This window comes from Emys orbicularis, chromosome 10 (genome assembly GCF_028017835.1).
Source record: "Emys orbicularis isolate rEmyOrb1 chromosome 10, rEmyOrb1.hap1, whole genome shotgun sequence".
NCBI classification, from domain to species: domain Eukaryota; kingdom Metazoa; phylum Chordata; order Testudines; family Emydidae; genus Emys; species Emys orbicularis.
In genome coordinates this window covers 63787083-63800599 of record NC_088692.1, presented here as the reverse complement: position 1 = coordinate 63800599, position 13517 = coordinate 63787083, and the positions used below count along the sequence as shown (strand labels likewise).

At 42.8% G+C, this 13517-nt stretch overlaps 1 protein-coding gene across 1 annotated transcript in view; it reads left to right on the top strand.

The window, feature by feature from the left end:
* The first annotated feature begins 6389 nt into the window (after positions 1-6389).
* AQP9 (aquaporin 9) overlaps positions 6390-13517 on the top strand; it is a 38979-nt gene continuing 31851 nt past the window's right edge. Inside the window, exon 1 of the mRNA XM_065412307.1 lies at positions 6390-6491. Coding sequence (XP_065268379.1) covers positions 6390-6491 — 102 coding nt within the window. The remainder of the gene's footprint in view (positions 6492-13517) is intronic.

The window sequence follows — 13517 nt, the reverse complement described above, 5'->3', positions numbered from 1 at the left end:
ACTCGGCTAGGCCGCATTCCATCTCCTGGCAGTCACCCCTTTTATGTCCCGGTCATCCGCACTGCCAGCACATGAGTTGACCAGGACGACTGGGGGCTCCTCTTTCTTCCTCTCCGGGCCCTTCCCGGGGGGCATTTCTCTGGGTTTTTTCCCCCGACTCCAGGTCCCTGCACATCCGATCCTCCTTCCGGGGTAAGTCTGCTTCCGCATACTCCTCAGTTAGCTTGACTGCAGCCTCCACTGTGCTCAGCTGGTGTCGTCTGACCCAGACTCGCACGCTCCCTGGGAGGCCCTGTAAAAACTGTTCTAGAAGCACTTGGTCCATAATTTCTCCCACTGTTTGGGTATCCGGCTGCAGCCAACGAGTGGCCCAATCCATCAGCTTCTGGGTGAATGCCCGGGGCCGCAAACCCCCTGTCCATCTGGCCGACTGAAATTTCTGGCGGTATTTTTATGCGGCTAGTCGCACCCGGTCTAGGACGGCCGCCTTCACTGCCTCATAGTCTTTGGCCTGGTCATTACTGAGCGCCATATAGGCCGCTTGAGCCTTGTCAGCCAGATAGGGAACCAGCCATAGGGCACAGGCTGCCCTATCCCATCTGGCATCCAGGGCTACCCGCTTGAAGGTGCAGAGGAAGGCGTCCGGGTCATCGGCGGGGTCCATCTTACACAGGCCCAATCCCGTTGCCCAGGTGCCATCACCCCACATGGGACTCACCAGTCGCTGTAGGAGCTGCTGCTGCATGTTAGCCTGCTCCCTTATAAAGTCCTGCAGGGTTCTCTTTTGTTCCAGCAGCCAGGTGAGTAAGATCTGCCTCTCTAGCTGGTGGGATTGCTGGAAGGCTTTCAGCACCTTTTGCATCTCCTCCTGCTGCTTCGCTAGCAGGGCCGGCTTTTGGCCGATTCCACTGATTCCCCTGAATCGGGCCCCGCGCCCTAAAGGAGAGCGCCTTTTAAAATTTTTTTACTCACCCGGCGGTGGTCTGGGTCTTCGGCGGCGGGGGGTCCTTCACTCGCTCCAGGTCTTCCGCAGCATTTCGGTGGTGGGGGGTCCGCAGAAGACCCGGAGCAAGTGAAGGACCCCCCTGCCACCGAAGTGCCGCTGAAGACCTGGACTGCCGCCGGGTATTCAAATCGGGCCCCGCAGTGCCTAAAGCCGGCCCTGTTCGCTCGCCATTGCAGGATCCCTTCCATCTCCGGGCCGCCACGCACTCGTGCTGGCTTCATATCCCAGACAAGCCCCCATGTGTAGCAAGGCGCTGCTGGGCCCCTCTTGCTTCTGCCCCTGCTGCCCTTACAAAACCAATCGGGAACACCTTAGGTCCATGCAATCACTGTGTATTTTAATTATAGTTCTTTCCCACCACCAGCTATCTATGTACAGGGTTTTACAGCCAGACTTCACCAGCAACAGGCTAGAGCCACCAGCCCCTCTCAGCCTCTGGCCTTTCTCCCCCCTGCCCACTCCCCTGGCTAATTAGGCTGGCAGCTGTTTCTAGTTGCCAAGCAGGCAGGGCTATTCAGCCAGCCCCAATCCATTCCCTTTGATTGGAGCTGGTGTGGCAGGGGGCTGATTAAGCGCTTTGTGCCCAGCACCCTGTCACACTGCACTTCTGTATCTTCTAAAATGTTATCATTATTTGTTATTTCCTGGGACCTCATGGTGTGTTCAGCCTTTTACAGAACAGAGGGCTGTTGGCTTTGCCCCAAGGAGCTTACAGGACTCCCACTGCCTGCAGTGGGCTTTGAATCAGGCCCTTAAGGCTATAGCCAATGTGGAATATGCTTACAGTGTTTACTAATAGAAGTAACATGAATTCATAGGAATCTTTCAAGTTTGTCACTCCAAGGGGCTGATGTTTCTTCTATGGACTGAGATCTTTTACTCCTATATCTGATTCACGTTAGCACTTATGCATCAGAGATGACAGCAAAGGATAGATGGAGGAAGACCAGAAAGGGAAAGATGGTCTGCAAAAGTGTTCCTTGGGTATGCAAAGAATCAGTAATGCTGTATTTGAATCTGTTCAGCTCTTCATCATAAAATAGTTGCTTTCTTTGAATGCACCAGCAGTAGCAATGATTCACTTACTAGAGAAAAATCTTTCAAAAACCGTATAGTAATTTTTCTGTGAAAATGTAAGTTAGCTGAATAAACTTGCATACAGACAGGAAATACAGCTAATGGGCATATTTGCCTTGGTGTAGCTCAACTAAAACCAACAGATTTACAGTAGGGAAGAATTTGGCCCATATTATACAAATACTGAAAGGTGCATTGTGTTGCATGTTAATAAACTTGCTCACCCTGGCTATGTTGGGTTTATCACTTACATCAATAATGATTTATGCGATACTCGGAATACTATACTGTTAAGAACTCAGTGCTGTATATATTGTTACCCCTGAGAATTAAGCTCTGGGAGCAATATGTAGCAGCATTATTCTTTATTTCTGTAGGACAAAGCATGAGGGGGAATGTAAGGAAGGTAGAATAATACAGTCTGTATATAACCCTTTCTCATTCCTATTCTGCTTGGATATAGATATAGGGCCAAAGTACTTTAATGCAGATTTCACGGATGTAATGGGACAATTTATGGGGCCCAGTTCTGAGGTTACAGTATAGGTACATTCAAGAATGGATCACATTAATATTGTAGACATTCTTTCCCTTTTTTAAAAAGCTTTGGCCTCCCTGCTTTCAGTCACCTGAATTCCATTTAATGATACTTAAACTGTATATGTTACACAAATTGGAAACTCAAGTCCAGATGAAACATCATTAGCAAAAATCAATAAACTACAGGCAGAGAGTATTAGCCTCTTTGCGCTGTTCTGCACATGTGCGACCCTCTCCACCTCTTTGCAGTAATAGCAGCCTTTCCACATGAGCGATGATCAAAGTCCAGGATTAATCACAGTCCAGAGATGCTGGTGCAGAGCAGTGGTGCTTACTGCATGGACCTGGGGAGTTACATCCCAGTTGTCAGTTTTTTAAGCTTTAAGCTACCCTGACAGTCTTGAAGGATGCTCATGTCATCTGTTTGGCAGTGCCAGTATTCCTACCATTATGACATCGCGAGCAGGGCCAAGATGGTAAACCTGAGAATGAGTGAGATTAGTAGAAAACAGTAATCATGATGTTATCATCTGACCACTGTTTAACTGGGCAGTCCAGCTCTCTATGTAGTAAAGGAGCAGTAACAGGAAAGGTAGGTTGCATGGATTACTAATTAAAGTTTTAAATGTTTAATAGCATTTCTTTTTCCTTACATTTAATGTGTTCTTCCCCCCCCCCCCCCCCGCAATGCCATCTAGATATTTGTTAGAACTGGGAGAATACTTCAACAAACCTGCTGTGATTATCACTCAAATGATAAACTGAATTCACTACAACTGTGTTTGTGCCCCTTTTGTATTGGCTTTCTGCAAAGAGTCTAGCCAATGACTTTAATGGGAGGAATATATGTGAAAACTGAAATTTTTAAGCAAATATTAAAGAATATTTGAAGAAAGCAAATTCTGATCTTTTAAGTGTAGGTATTAGCACTAGAAAGCAGATTCTCAGAGTTATGCTCACCTAGCCAAGGAACAAAAGCACTATGGGGAAAGCAGTGTGGTCTGGAGAAAGGAACATGGAGTTGGGAATGAGGAGCTCTTGACTCATAATCTTGGATGTGCCACTGACTCTACCCTGTGACTTCAGCCAACTCTCCCCCCACAGTATCTCCAGCTACCAAAAATGGGGCTACCAAACCTTGCACACCTGTTGTGAGGATTAATGAGGTGATCACCACACAGCCCTCTGAGAATGAAAAGGGGTACAGAAATGCAGTGCAACTCTGGAACAATGCAGCTCTTCATTGCTTCCCTACTCAGGGCTGTGGCTACCTGCTACAATCTAGGCCTCTGTTAGAGAAGGAATTGCTATCGACATTCTTCTTAATCAATTACTTTTCTTAAGTACACCACTTATGTCTCATCTTTCAAGGAAGAAACACCATATTCACCTCATTCTTGCTGTAATGAACATGTCCTCGGGAACCTGCTGCAATTTTTTACACAAATAATTATGCAAATCTTTTCCTTTCATAGCCATAATAAAGTTGTATCTTTTATGTGCTGTAATAACTAATATCCTGAACATGTAGCTTTGGTGCAAAGGTGTCTCCCAAAATGTAATAAATTGGGCTATAATCACATTACACCCCAAAGTTGCACCAAACCAGAGTGATCTCTGGAATAACTCAGTTGAAGCAATTGGAGTAGAAGACTCCTGGGTGAGGGAAGTGAATTTTACCCTTATCCTGATCCTGCAAAATCAGGCCCTGTTCTGGATGGGCCAGATCCAAAACCCACTGACGTTCTTGGGAATGGGAATTCCCACTGATTTTAGTCAGCTTTAGGTCAGACTCTATATTCCTGATGCTGCTAGGTGCTGCTGCCTTCTACATAGCCTTATTTACACTAGCATATTTCAGACACCTAATACCCCATGGGTGCAGCACGGCTGGAGACAGGAATAGCATAAACAAGGCTTAGACATCTTTACCACCGGGGCATCTAACCCACCAGTGGAACTGCAGCCACTGGGAACTGTGGGTATGCCTACACTGCAATTAAAAACCCACGGCTGGCCCATGTCAGCTGGTTCAGGCTAAGGGGTCTTTAATTGCAGGTTAGACGTTCAGACTCAGGCTGGAGCCTGAGCTCTGGGACCCTCCCCCCCAGAACATCCTAGAGGTTGGGCTTGAGCCCAAAAGTCTACACCACAGTTAAACAGCCCTTTAGCCAAGCCGTGTGAGCCTGAGTCAGCTGACACAGGACAGCCACAGGTGTCTAAATGCAGTGTAAACATATACCAGGGATCCAAAAGACCCCACGTGTAGACACAGCACCAGACCCTATGCATCCCCAACTCATCATGAAGTCACCTACAAGGATTAGGCTTTGGGTCAGGGCCAGCTCCAGCATTTCTGCCGCCCCAAGCAAAAAAAAAAAAAAAGCCCCGATCGCGATCGGCGGCGGGGCAATTGGGAAAAAAAAAAAAAAAGCCGCGATCGGCGGCGGCAGTTCAGCGGCAGGTCCTTCGCTCCTAGAGGGAGTGAGGGACCTGCCGCCCCCAAATTGCCGCAGGTGCCGCCTCTCTCCCTTGGCCGCCCCAAGCACCTGCTTGTTAAGCTGGTGCCTGGAGCCGGCCCTGGCTGTGGGTATTCCTGTATTTAATACAAACAAAGCCAACGGATGAAACAATGTGTCAACTTGTTTAAGTCAATCAATCAATGTGTCAGCTGAGTCAGTGACACATCTGATAGGAACAACCAAGATGCTAATAGCTTTTTAAAGAAAAGTAGATGAATGTTTCACTGTAGAAATATTATTCCACACTGGGCCTGATCCTGTAGTGTGCTCAGAACCTTCAGCTCTCTTTCAAGTCAGTGGGAAATAAGGTCCTGAATACCTTGCAGGATCAAGCCCCTAGTCAGTTTTACTTCAACATAGGGACTACAATTAAGCTAAACATTTTGGAGGCATACACTCTTTTCCAGTGCCTCACCAGACTATACCACACTGTAAAAGCCACTGGACTGAAGCAGATTTCATTAGAGGCGTTTACATTATTCTGCCTCATTGCTCTCTCATTAACAGGGCTCTCTCATCACTAGAGAGTTAAGGTATTTAGTCCAAGCAGTGTATTACTATTCAGTCCATGGATGTACAAAATCACAGCACTTCTAAAGCAGCATTCTTCAATAGGCACTGAAATCTCTCTAAACTGTACAGAATGTGCCTTTTTAAAAAAATAAATAAAGAAAGGCTAGAGCACATTTCTTTGGCAAGCACTCACTCACTGGCACAGCCTCCTTTGCAGAAAGGTATCAAATGGCCAACAACTGCGTAACTTTAATCCCATCCGGGAACAAAACCAAGGGCTTGCTTCCATATTTGGCAGTTTATATAATCTCTCTCCTTCTCATCTTTTGGGGAAATAAACACACAAAAGTTTACCTTGGTAAAAGGTAACCTTGGGGGAAAGACAATGATTAATCCATTCTGTGTGGAATTAGAAGAAAAAAAGTTCATCAGCTTCTGATTGTGAGGTTTCCAGTATTATCTAGTTCTGCTAATATAAATAGAAGCCAGCAAACTCAGATATCACACAGGATGGAAAACTTATGATGAATCATCAGGTCACGTTGAGGGGATCCAGTCAATGCCTGCATAGTCAGATGATTTCACTGGCTGCACAGATGTCAAAATCTCATATTTCAATGTATAAGTAAAAGTGTCAAAGTTCAGCTGAAGCAGGGATGATTACAAAGCAAATTTGAGGGGTCTGTATTGGAGCATAACTGGCATTACAGAGCAACAAGAGGAACCAAAAAATGAACGGGCAAAGCAAAAGAACATTCAAGGAGAAATTTGCCTTGAAGAACAGCTTTATAAAAGAAGCCCTGTCGGAATTCCTGGGAACATTTGTAATGATAGTAAGTTTCAGCTGCTTTCCTTCCTTCCCACTAATTTAATGATGGATAGTATTTGTAAGGGGACATGTGTTGCTTTTCCTTGTACTCTACAAGTAGATTGGGTCACTGACTGACAAATAGTGCACAGCAGTAAATGAATTGCTTCTATTAATGGTAAGTTTGTTATTACTTCAGTCACTTGAAATAAATATGCATGACTATTAAATATAGACACTACAATATTTGTTGAATATACTTTACAATTGTCTCTTAAAAGTTTTATTTGATAACTGACTAGGTTTTTAGTGACTTACCAACTTCTGAAAAATGTGCAGATGTGAACAATACACTTCAATAATCCTGCTTTTCTATTTTTAAAAAAAATCAGGAATTTCTCAGTTCTCATGCATGAGTTCTATTTGCATTGACTAATGAACCATATTGCGCATAAAGGGGATAACAGATCTCAGACTAGGTATCTTTTCACTGTGTTACACAGATTTAATCCTGTGATTCCTAGTGAATGTAATAGCTGTTGCACTGCCGAATCCTCAGGGATTTGAAAGCTTATCACATTTTGTTTGTGGCTTTTACACTGTTACATTTGCTGTAACCTGCATCTATTTTCCATTTCAGGTAAATATTAGACCCCTCCATTATTTATTCACAGCAGCAAAATGTTTTCCTCTTTACTTCTTGTTCAAAAAGTTTCCTGGGATCTTTGAATATTAGAAATTAGATACACAATGTAGATTTGATTTACAAAGACACACTGACATGTTAGTAATATTCTAATAGCACATAAAATAATGATTACATTGTGCTTTCCAGACACTGACTAATCCTTAGTGAGTTTGGTATTATTCTTTTTTATAGATGGGGAAACCGAGGCACAGAGCAGGTCACCGATTTACCAAAGAGGATTATCTGGGATTAGAATACTAGTGCTAATCCCCCTATCCTTCCTTGTAGATGGAATGTAACTGTCTTGTGGTTTTGCTAAGTATTTTATCAAGGTGAAACTGCATCAGAAAATAAACAAAACAAAAATAAATAAAAATTCCTACCAAGACCCCAAACTAAATACAGGCATAATACTAGCATGGAAAGGTGTATTTTTTTTGTCTGTAATCATGTCAGTTAGATTTAAAGCATGTCATCTTCTAGAAGACTCCCCATAGTTATGTAAGTGTTGAAAATGACATTCGTTATCATACGTCAACCAACTCTTAGCACCGGCATGACCGTAACAATCCTACTTTGCAATTTTCTAAAACATCTGCACAGTGTTATAGCACGGGACTCAGTTAGATGCAAGATTCTCAAAGCATTTTACCAACAATAATCAATTAAAGTTTCACAATAACCCCGTAAGGAAGGAAAATATTTTACATATTAGGAAGCGTGATTACAGAGGTTATAGGAGGCACCCAGGAAGTCTGTGGCAGAGCTGTGAATATAACCCAGATCACTTGACATCCAGTCCTATGTCTTAACCACACGATCCTCCTCCCCCATACCATTAATCAAATTATGTAAGTGAAGAAAATATATTATAGTGCAGATGCTATTATTTAATGTTCTGCTATGCAAGAGTGGAAGGAAATGCAACCGTACAGTCTGTTTTATAGTATAACGGGGAAAACAAAATACATAATCCAGGGGTTGGCAACCAAATTTCACAACCTACTTTCTCTTTTTTTAGTTTAAAGTTGTTTCAGCCTTGAATAATGCTGAAAAGACTTACAAATAGACAATTGGATAATTGAGCAATCAGCAAGCTGCTAAGAAACTAGGCTGATGTTTTGACTGCACAGGATTTTCTGAAGTAAACTACAGTACAGGGTTATTGTAACAAGGCGCTCCCTTTTCTGCAGTTACTTGCCTCACTATTTAATGGGATCCCACTTACCAATAGCATCTCTCACCTCATGATTCACTTCTTTTTAAAAAAAATATTAAAATCGATTTAATTTTGAGCTGGTGAAAGGGGCATGATTGCCAACTCTGGAGACAGAAATCCACGAAGAGCAGATCAGCGTCAGGGTGGACTGCAGAAGTATGAGCTTCCCCACACTGTTCCACTGACATGCCTTAATCCTATTCTAGAGTGAGAGTCAGACAGTTCAGTTGGTCTATTCAATCCAGAGCCTCTCTGGCGGCACAACTAATGCCAGTTGTGAGGGTTGCTTGTAGGATGTGGATACTATATCCACATAGAAATGGGCTCAGATCGCCTATTGATTTCCCAAAGGCCACATATTGCAATGTCTTTTCAGTCACTACCAAATTGGGGTTTAATGGAATAATAAAAATAAAAAAATAATAATTTGGCCAGTCACTTATTTCTCCTAGAAGTGGAAGACTGCATATGTTATTACTAACCTCAGGATTCCAACCCCACTGACCCTAAGAAGATGTAGCCCCCCCTCCCGCCGCCAACACACACACACACAGAGCAATCCAATTTTGGCTCCAGTTCTTCTGGGAGGCTAACATCATTGATCCTAGACTGCTATGCGTTCTTATGTTACCATGTTTGAAAAGTTCACTCAAACCAGGAATATTATTTTCCAAACTCTGAAAAATTAAGTGTGAAAGCCTTATAGGATTTATTTCAGGATATTGGTAAAGTAGAAATTGGTTATGGGGCAAAACCTGCCCTTCCACCAGGGTCGCGGAGGGTTCCGCCTACAGTAGAACTGATGTGGATCCATTGAGGACAGGCCTTGAGGATGCCACACAGAGCTAGCTACTCACACACCCTGTGCCAGAGCCTGGCTTCATAGGGGTTCACGGCACATCACAAATCCATAGGAAGCCACTGGGATAGGTGGATTTGATGGCATATAGGTCCACTATATAGTGGCCATGGCCCACTATATAAAATGTGTCATAGATGCCGCTGTGTAGCCTACTCCAGTTTTAGACCCCTCTGCTTTCACCACCAGTTTCCAAAGTGTTCCCCAGCACACAGCATAGCTGCTCTAGTTATGCTCTAGGACCAGGATTAGAGTGGTTCCACCATACATAGGCAGTGAAAACGTTACACTTAATCAATGTAGGAATGTCAGGCCTCGTGTGTAATTTCTAAGAAACAAACTTGGACTAGTGCTGTTTCTATATTAGCAGCACAGGCAAATGTGTGCTACGAGGAGCGTGCATTATGCCGAAGATTTCTGCTTGCAAATGGTTTGCTGATGTCTGAACTGTTCATTTCCCCGTTTTTACACTTGTGTTGGTGGCATTACATGTAACATCTAAAGTCTCATTGTGTAGTTTAAATACATTTTTAAAGATGAAAGTCTATCTTTAACCCACCCAGTTATGGTATGTCTGCAGTGTTTGCAGCACATATATAAAAATAGAGACACCTGTTTTCTTCACAGCAGGTGCAGTGTCATGTGATTTTTGCACACCCAGGATATGGAAACTATAGTATGGACCAGATCATTCCAGTTCTGGCTGACATTTGGCCCCGTTCTCATTATGGTGGGCTTTGCACCCCTCCAAAACAGGCTGTGGGTTCTGCCCCCAAATCTCAGGGATCTTCCATGGGTTTCCGTGTTGCATCTGGGTCTCCCACACACATGCATGCACCCAACCCCTGCCCCACGCCAACCTCCCACACACAGACAGCTTCCTGGCAGTGAGACTCCACTGGAGCCACATTGACAGGGCTCCTGCAGCTGCCTGCAGCCCTCGCGCTGTGGGGCCTGTGGCAAATTTCCTCCCAGAGTTCCATGGGGCTAGTGGGAGAGATGGCACAGGGACAGTGGCACAACAGAGCAGAGAAGCAATGGAGCAGAGCGGTGGGTTACATGATTTCCAGCTGATCTCTCATTCCAGTGGATCTCTCATTAGGGGTCTACATAGGCCTAGTCTGCCTCTCTCTGGTTTAAACCTTCTTTCTACATATATTTTTTCCCTTCTGTTTTCTTACCCTTTTCTAAAGTCATGTCTGTGCAAGGGTGTCTTACACCAATGCAGCTACACAGGAACCAAGGTGGTGGTGATGTGCTGCTCCAGTGTAAAGTCAGACTTACTCCAGTTTACACCAGTGTAGCTCATCTGAACTGGAGCAGTGAAATGCTCCAAAAGAGCGACTTCCCTCGCTTGTTCCATGAACTTAGTGTATTTTCTGTTTTATTTTCACTCTCGAGAGAATGTTCTTGTTGAGAGCAATTTCCCAGAAAACTGGCTATGGAGCAAATAACTCTGGAGTCCAACAGGCAGGTAGGGGCAGGGCCTGTTTACTTGCTAAAGTAGAGCACAAGCTTCCACTTGCAATATCAGGGCAAGTGGGTGGCAGTTGTGCAGGCTCCCTCTACATATAGATTGTGTGTTGTTTGCCTGTGTCCTCCTACTGATTGTGGAGAACATTTCACTGTACATTATAGTTGGAGATGATGTTGTATATGTTTCATGGTACATCTACACTGTAACTGGGGTGTGTGATTGCAACATACATACCCAAGCTAGCTTTAACCTGACCAGTGAAGCTGCAGCTGGACAGACTTCAACACAGGCCATTCAAGCCTGTCCAGAACCTTAGGTAATTACTCAAGCAACTGGTCTGCGCTGAAGTCCATGCTACAGTGGCTTCAGTACTGTTGGTACCCGCGCTAGCTAGATTAAAGTTAGCTTGGGTATGTATGTTGCAAAATGCTGCAATCACACACCCCAAATGCAGTGCAGGTAAACCCTTAAACTTGACCTTGAAGGGGGAAGAGCTGAGGACTTAGGATGGCTGCTGTCCTTCTGCACAGCTTTAGTCTGCGGTTGAAGTTGCAAAGCCTCCTGTGTAACTCCCATTGAAACGGATGGGTGTTTGTTGTGTGCATAAAGACTGCGGTCTGTGGAATCCGATACGCGAGCTGTGTTGAAGACGCTGGCACAGGCTGAGGGAAGGTAGCAGCAGTTGTTTGACTAATGACTGAATGCCTATTTATCTTGTGGTCATCAATATCTTTTGTCTTGTTTTCAAACTGCAAGCACTTCATTATTGTATTCACCACTTTTTTTTCTGGTTCCTATTGTAAATAAACTCCTCTTTGGGTTTGCACCAAAATACCACATCTTGGTTTATTCCTGCCTAAAAAAGCTACAAATCAATCATTGACTGCTGGTCAAGTCACAATCAAGTCAATAAATCCATTACAATTTAGCTGACTTCATATTTTTCTTCTTCCATACTCCATATGAAATCCAGTGCACATTAAGAATGGCACTGTATTGCAGATCCACAGTAGCGAAGCCATATTTGAAGTCCTTATAAAGTGGTGTTTATTGAATAATAGCCAATTTAAATCTTGATTATTTACTTCTGTTTATTAAATGAAAGATGTTTTTAGCCTACATTATGGAATAAGTACTTACAAATTTTATATTTTTAAAAACAAAGATGATTTAAGTTTTGTCATGATCAAAAATCCAAAGTTTGAAGAGAGGTTAGACTATATATTTATAGAATGATAGGGTTCAGTCATTTTTGTGTATTATAAAATATAAATTAAATAGATATCAGTGGCCTCTAATAGCCACCTAGCTATTAGCTGTTATCAATTGACAATTTCCAGAAAGCATCACGTGAATGGTTAGTTAGAAGGGATTTGAAGTAGGATGGGTTAGTCATGTGTGAGAAAAAAGCGGTTATAAATGAAATATTAAAATGCATTTATAATTGAAATTTTGATACATCATTTACTATGGCAACACCCTTTATAACAACATTCTATGCATTGTTGGGCTCGGGTATGGTAATACTCTGAAAAGTGGCTCTACAACGTTACAGAGTTCTATGTAGTAGGGCTTCTGGCAATACTGTAGTACAAATAACACAATAATCATCACTCATGATTTGAACTTGACACAGTTTGGTCCTGAACTTCCAGAGCATTTTACAAGTAAAAATGTTTGTGTTTTTTCCTATCTGCCAATGCCACAAATTCAACCTGGGGTCAGAAAGTTTTCTGGCTCCTGCAAACTTACCAGTAACATAGATTCTGAAGCTAGAATTTTGTTGGCAATTCTACTGATGACCTGCAAGCCAAATAATAATCCCTCTCTCTCTCTCTCTCTCAAATGTATTGAACCTGCTTGCAAACAGAAGTCAAACGTAATAAAAACATTGCTTACTTTTGTCACTAAAGAGGACAGTCAGCCCAACACACAGGCACCAGATTGTGTTGAGTGAGGGGGATATTTTTGCATAGTCACTTTTCTGGCCCTAATTGTACTTTTATCAAAATTAGGTTTTTGCTCCAAACAGCAGTTCATATCTCACTGTAGTTTTTCTTTCTAACTGAGCTGAATGGTTAGCAGTGGAGTGGAAGAACTGGAAGTAAGGCTAGCTAATGTTTTTCAAACCTAAAATGTTTTTCACAGCAAATAATTTTTAAAAAAGTTACAGGAAATCCTTTGTGTTTCCTGTTACCCAAAGTGCAAAATTGTGGTAGTCAGGCTTTCCAGTATATGACATTTTAATTTCAGGTGCTGCAAGCATTCTGTACTGTGCAAAGGTTTTAAAAGAGAATTCAGTTCATCTTTGCAATACCAGCAGCCCCATCTCATTGGCTTCTGTTGATTAACACAGAGGTACCAATAAGTAAACTGGGATACATTTTCAAAGGACAGAGGCCCAGAGTCCTTTGTGCAGATATAACTTTTGCCAGCAAAATTGGCACTGAACTGCATGCACATTGCTGAGTACATTAGCCTCTCCCAGCCTGACTGCAAAATAATCAAAACTACATCCACAATTCAACTGTAGGTGCAAAATGTGGGTGCAAATTTTGCAGGCGCAAATTTGGACGCTGCTCTTTTGGAAATTTGGCCCATTAAGTAAGAAAATAAAAATAAATAAAATGAAGTTAAACTAATAAAATTTCCAAACTGTTACAAGAACCTGGAACATATAATGAGAGACAAGAAATTAACTTTTCACTATAAAGTGAGTTTACACTCTTTTGCCTTCAGTACGCTCTGATTGTTAAAATCATAGAATCGTTTAGGTTAGAAGGAATTATTGTGAGACTTCTAGTTCAT